We start from the raw sequence: 6,492 nt of genomic DNA on the forward strand, positions 1-6,492 counted from the left end.
TAAAGTTACTCACTCTTCTTTTTGGTTCCTCCTAGTTTCTCGACTGTGGCCAATGTGGGGTTGAGGTTGAGGGCGCGGAGCATGTCTCCTAGGTTGACAGCGTCGACGGTACCATTTCCTTCGAAGTCGTAGATGGAAAAGACGAAGTTGGCCCCTAGTAATAAAAAAATGTAAATGACTGGAATGTAACACGTGTCTCGCTAGAAGTATTAGCCTTAGGGTCTGCGGAAAAAAGATTATTACCAAAGAGGCACTGAGAGATTGCTGGAAATTATTTTCAAGCTCCCAGGACGATTGGTAGAGGGCGTAACTGCTACGTCTAATAAGAAGATGGTATTTTTACAAAATTTTACCCAGGTAAAAGGTATTATAAATATTGGCATCATAATATTTAGCAAATTTACGTTATTTGTGTTTGAATCAATTTGCCCTATCTGCTAAAATAAATTGGTTGGTTAGATCTGTTTTCGTTTAAATGTTAATAACTCCGGACTGGGTAATCACTGCTCTATATTCTACCGTTGATTCTACCTTTTAAAGAATAAAAATATGCATTTGACAGTAGAAGTTAGGGGGATCTGTATTACAATTTACCAAATATTGTGCGATTTTCCCAAAATTGTAAATACAACAGCATGTTTAACTTTAGCTTATAACAAAGAGGAATAAGTGGATAAAAATCCAACCAAAAACACATCTTGATAACTTTTTTCAAACCGAAGATATGCCTTTAACTAACAAAACTTAACTGCAAAAATATATGCCTTTAACTAACTTATTTTTAAAACACGGTATTAGAAGCGCCCATTTATGACCATTCTAATAAAATATTTTATTTTATTGCCAATGACAATGAACGACAAACGGTGACTCATAGTAGCACTGAATTCATGGTAAGCTTTGGAAAAAAGTGACATTAAGTATTATTAAAACAAAATTTTGGTCGTCCCAGGAGCGTTTTGTATCATTTGATTTTTTTTCAAATTGCCTCTATTACTTGGAGAAACGGTTAACATAAGCGCGATATACTTTGAATAGTTGGGCCATAGAGTAAATGATAGTTGTTTTTAGTAATCTTACTCATAAAAGATTGCTATACTGATTCTGGCTCAAAGGAAGAGATAAATATTGATGGGTTTAGCTTGGTTAGCTATAAATATTTTTGATAAATTTGATGAATTTTTTTTATTTATGTGAAAATGCCTGGGTATTCATCAGGTGGTAGCTCTGCTGTAAAAATGTCAAGTTGCCGCATTTATTTACACTTTAGCTCTGAACTACGAGTTTTTGGTTTAAATAAATAGTGTTGTGATATTTAAGCTTAAAAATGTTCACTAGCAGACCTTGCAGTCGAACATTGTTCTTTTTAGAAACTCTTTTAGTGCGAAGTGTACAAGATAGCTTAATAGCCGTAAAAAATTAATCGCAACTTTATTAGAATATTTTGAACTATTTATTTTTATGTCCGTTAAGTGCTGTTAAGGACGTGAGTTTTGTTGATGTAAATAATAACTGTTTATATATTTATAATTAATTTATTTTTGTTGCTTAAAATATTTTGATTAAAAGAAAATATATAAACACTGTGCCGGTCAAGTTTAATCACGTGACTAAAAGTTGATTTGGTCTGAACTGTATATCCGTTGCAGAAATTGCTTTGTCTGAAAGATCTATCGTTGTTTTTTATCGAAAAACTTCCCAAAAAATCATTATTGAAATCGAACAATCTGGGTTAGTGTGTGACGAAGGCAAACAAAACACCTTATAGCGGGCCGCCTGGCGAGCTCTATTTTTGGCCGTGCCGCCTCTCCGGATTCAAATCGGCCGCCCATCCTAACCTTATATGATCCGGCCGATATAATTTTAGATCGCGTTCGGGAGAAACACGAAAATATTCGGCACCGGCCCAAATCCCAAACATTCCAAAGTGCGCGTATTATTTCAAATAAGAAAACGTAAATACACTATATCCTGCTTATTTAGTTTTCCATGTTGTTTTCCTAAATTTTAATTGTATACCGGGTGCGTCTCCAGTCTCCAAGGTGGCTCATCCCTATAACTTTGTTATTTTTTTAGATAAAAAAACGAGATTTGGTATGTTAGTATATGACATAAATTAGGATTGATTGACGTATTCTATTGTTTTTGGTCACTTATTCGATAGAAAGTGACACTGAATAGAATGATATATCATAATAGGTATGTCAACTTTTGACATTTTCGCTTAAAACAAAAACGTATTTTAAATTTCAATTTAGAATGCCGTGACTGTGTTGAAAACAGTAATTTTTAATCAAGGAGCCTTCGAAAAATAGATTTGATCGTCTAATGCCTTGTCCTTGCTAGTTAAAAATCCCCAAATAGTATTTTTAGTCGTATTTCATTTTTTTTTAAATAGAAGAAGGGTGGCTCATTAGCATATTTGGAAAAAGTATTGTTTTGCGAATAATTAGGTACTATACAGTTGGTATTTCGAATCAAATTGTCGTTATGAACCGCATGTTACGATTTCAAATAAACCATTTGCAAAAATATCAAAAGTTGACATATGATATGTCATTCTATTCAGAGTGTTATTTTCTATCGAATAAAGTAACAAAATATCGAGGGTGTCATTTAAAAATCAAAAGTTGTAGTCATTTCCGGTGAAACAGGAAGTGGCTAAAAACAATTGAATACGATAATTAATCCTAATTTATGTCATATACTAACATACCAAATATCGTTTTTTTATTTGAAAAAATAAAAAAGTTATAGGGGGTGAGCCATTTTTGAGAGTCACCCGGTATTCTTTTATTCTATGATTAATTGATAGGTATATTATTAAGGTGTATAGTACCCAGTTTTAGAAAAATGAATTCCGACATTGTTATACTGTAATCAAAAAATACTTTATATGAGGCGCCAAATTGCAAAACCCCCCTATCCATTTAAAAAAAGACATATAATGAAAGTGACACATAATATTAAAAAAAGACATATATTAATAGTGGACCCTAAAACTTACAGAAACATAGCCCCAAACTGCAGCAAAAGTCGCCTATTCCTGTATAAAATTCACTAAAAATTACGTTACTGCAGCAAAATCCGTCTCACCACTTATATTTGCTTTTTATTTTCATTATTCTTGCAAATCCCGCATGTTTTCATAAGTATAATATTACTAATGTCGTCTTATCCATTTCAAATCCTTACATAATTTTAATAAAATAGCATATCTAAAAAATCAAGTTAGGATGCAAATATCTTGCTGTAGCAATATGCATCACACTGCAAAAAAACCACCTTATCCGAATTATTTTTGTGTTTTTTCTCTTTAGGAAGTAAATATTAATTGTTATTTCTAGAAAAACGAGACACAAAACATAAAAACAATGATTCCACCAATGGACACTTTTTTTTTGTAAAATAACGCTTTAAACATTTGCTAAAACAGTTTTTGCATATTGTCTCGAAACAAAGTTTTTGAGATACTACGGGTTTGGTTTGGTTATGCAACTATTAGTTGCATAAACACTAAGTACAAAAATGGTCACAAAAAGTGGCTATCCAACAAATCTCTAAAATGGTGTGGACACCATTCTTCAGGAAAGAGGCAAAACAGTTCATAGTATAACCCACGCCAAAATTTGCTGTGGGTTTGATAAGCAAAGACAAAATTAGATCAAAACTTTGAGATCAAATTCTCAGTTCTGTTGTGTTATCTTCTGATCTCTAGGTTACATTCCCCAGTCCTATCTTTTTTAAAAAGTCTATCAACTAGAGACTGAACCTTCCATATGACTCTTTAGTATCTTACACTGACATAAAATGCGTTCTCTCATTTCTTCTTCAGATTGACATTGAATCTGTACATTGTTTTTATCAGCTTTAACTGCCTAAGAGCTTGAAGCTCTGGGCAAAGACAAGAAAACTGTGTAAACTCTAGTAGGTCTACTAACAGGGCATTGCAAGCTCCATATGCAAAGCTGATTGACAGAAATGTGCAGATTCTATCAGTCAGAAGAATCTACAGAACACATTCTACGTCATCGATGGCCTGGCAAATATGTTGTTCTTGTATTAATCAATGATAAGCTCTTGCCATAGATCTATATATATATATATATATATATATATATATATATATATATATATATATATATATATATATATATATAACTCTATATATATATATATATATGAAATGTTGACTTTGAAAATGATATGACTGGAAAATACAACATAGAGACAAGAATGAAATAGAAAAATGAATGAATTGAAATAGAAAATTAAATACTACTTACTTTCAACGTCTCTAGCACTGAGATCTGCCTGAAAAAGATAACAAATAAATCAGATTTTGTTTTTATTTCTTACAATTGTGTAATTCAAAATGATTAAAGTCACTTCTAATTATAAAGGAAAACATATAGATAATTTTAATACATATTAAATAATTTTAAAGTGACCAAAATCATTATTGAGTTTATGTTTTTATTTTTTTACAAAATAGTTATTAAGAATAAATAAGTTAAAAACGTAGACGTCACAGACATTTTAATTTGTATTAAGCCATACGTGGAACTACATAGAACTACATACATAGTTATTAAATTTTGTATTGGGGCAAGGTGCTTCTATCTTTTGTAATTCTTTAATTTTCTTTATTTTATAATACAGAATCGTTTGAAAGCAATATAATAATAAAGTTTTAAAATAGAATTGCTATTATACCTCGATCTTGTACGTAAGAGATGAAAATAGATATCTTTGACTGACACAATTTTAAAAACATATCGAATTTGGATGTGTTCCAGATTTTCAAGTAAAATTACAACATCCGTTTGGAAAAGATTGTTTGAACTAGCATTATATTTTATCTCGTTCCCAACTATTTTCTCATTAATCAATTTAATAAGACCCAGTATATCTTGGATAATAAGGTAAGTATTCGAGAAAAGTATATATTTCAAGTACTTAACTAGGTATAGTGCTATGTCTACATTTGTTTTATTTGTTTTTATATTTTTTTTGTCACCTTGACCCAATACAGAATTTATTATATAAAAAAGCACAAAAAACATAAATAAGACTAAACACAACTCGGACGAAGGGTACTAGCAAAAAGACAGTTCACAATTTGGTACAACCGACACATAATCTATCTATCACCAATTTCAAGTACCTCCGAACCCTACTATCGCATATTGTCCTGTTTCTGAAAGAAATCGCAATATTTTTAGCAGCAATCGACTAATTCAGGAAGATATTAAAGAGTTTGGCTTGATAAGTCTGAGCAATATTTTAGAATGGCCGAAAATCTTGGATGAAAATAAGTGTGGATGATCTGTTAATAAAAGAATGGTGTTGATGGAATGATTTTAACAAAGGTAAAATAAAAAAAAAAGGTATACAGGGAGGATCTAAAAATAAAAATTGGCTCAAAAATGTAGTGGCCTATTTGTTGAAAATGAGTAAAATATGATTTAATTAATAATTATACAGGGTCTCTGAAGTAAGTGCAAGACTTTTTTAACGGAGTGCAAGATTATATTAAAAAATCGCCTGATATTCCATAGAGATATTCCAGACTTTTTTTAGTCAAACAAGGGAAATTTTAGTAGTACAAATGTATAAGGACGTATGCCTGAAATAACAAAAGGGTTCTACAAAAAGGTAGAGTGGATAAGACAGAAGAGCATGGGGTGTCCTCCAACGGTCTAAGACACTCAGAAAAAGTTCTTCAGAACTTACGACCGAGAAAAATCAAAGGTTTTCTTTGATTTAAGTAAAAACAACCTTCGGATTTTCACGGGGTTTCTAACAGGACACTGTCTCCTCAACAAACACCTCAGTAGGCTGAAGCTGAAAAACAACGGCGAATGTAGAGCCTTTTTCAATAGGCTTGGTGATTTTTTCGGATCAGTACTATTTTGGACTTGAAGACTTTGCGCTTCCAGTACTTGATGGCCTTGACGTAAACGGGTTCGCCGACGTTTATTTTCGGCAGGGGTATATGGGGAGTGGTGTAGCTACTGGTCGGGTTCTCGTCGATCTCGGCCGCCACCCGCTTGATGAAGTCCTGCAGGTCGTCGGAGATGTCCACGACGGACACCTTGCGGTCGAGATCGCCGCCGTCCACGTCGGGTTCCGTTTCAGTAACGGTAGCCATTGCTGGTCAGAGCGAAAAAAAGGCGTTGGTGCGGGCGGTTTATTTTTCAAGTTACAAAAAATTGGTTGATGCGGGCGGTACATTTTAAACCGGCGGTATAATGAATAAACCGGCGGTATAATAAAATAAACCGGCGGTATGATAAATAAACCGGCGGTATAATTTAAAAAATAGGAGTAATTAAGTGTTATAGGGCATAATTAGGGCATACAATTTATTTGTTAAAGTAGTTTGATCAAATATTTCGTGTAAATTAAATCAAAGTAAAAAAAAATCACTTATGATGATGACTACGTTTATCAAATATATTTTTTTAGGTTTATTGAAATATCTGTGTC

The 6,492-nt window shown here is 32.5% G+C and overlaps 1 protein-coding gene across 1 annotated transcript; it reads right to left on the reverse strand.

Moving 5' to 3' along the window:
- Window positions 1-5: 5 nt before the first annotated feature.
- LOC115890789 lies at window positions 6-6,169 on the reverse strand. Its single transcript, XM_030911125.1, has 3 exons — window positions 5,912-6,169; window positions 4,287-4,314; window positions 6-154 (listed from the first exon to the last, which is right to left on the reverse strand). The coding sequence occupies exons 1-3, from the start codon at window positions 6,152-6,154 to the stop codon at window positions 6-8; spliced, it is 420 nt and encodes a 139-aa protein (XP_030766985.1). The 5' UTR covers window positions 6,155-6,169.
- Between the last annotated feature and the right edge of the window lie 323 nt (window positions 6,170-6,492).

The sequence above is a fragment of the Sitophilus oryzae genome, unplaced genomic scaffold (assembly GCF_002938485.1).
Source record: "Sitophilus oryzae breed Bouriz unplaced genomic scaffold, Soryzae_2.0 scaffold_924_pilon_pilon, whole genome shotgun sequence".
Taxonomy (NCBI): Eukaryota; Metazoa; Arthropoda; class Insecta; order Coleoptera; family Curculionidae; genus Sitophilus; species Sitophilus oryzae.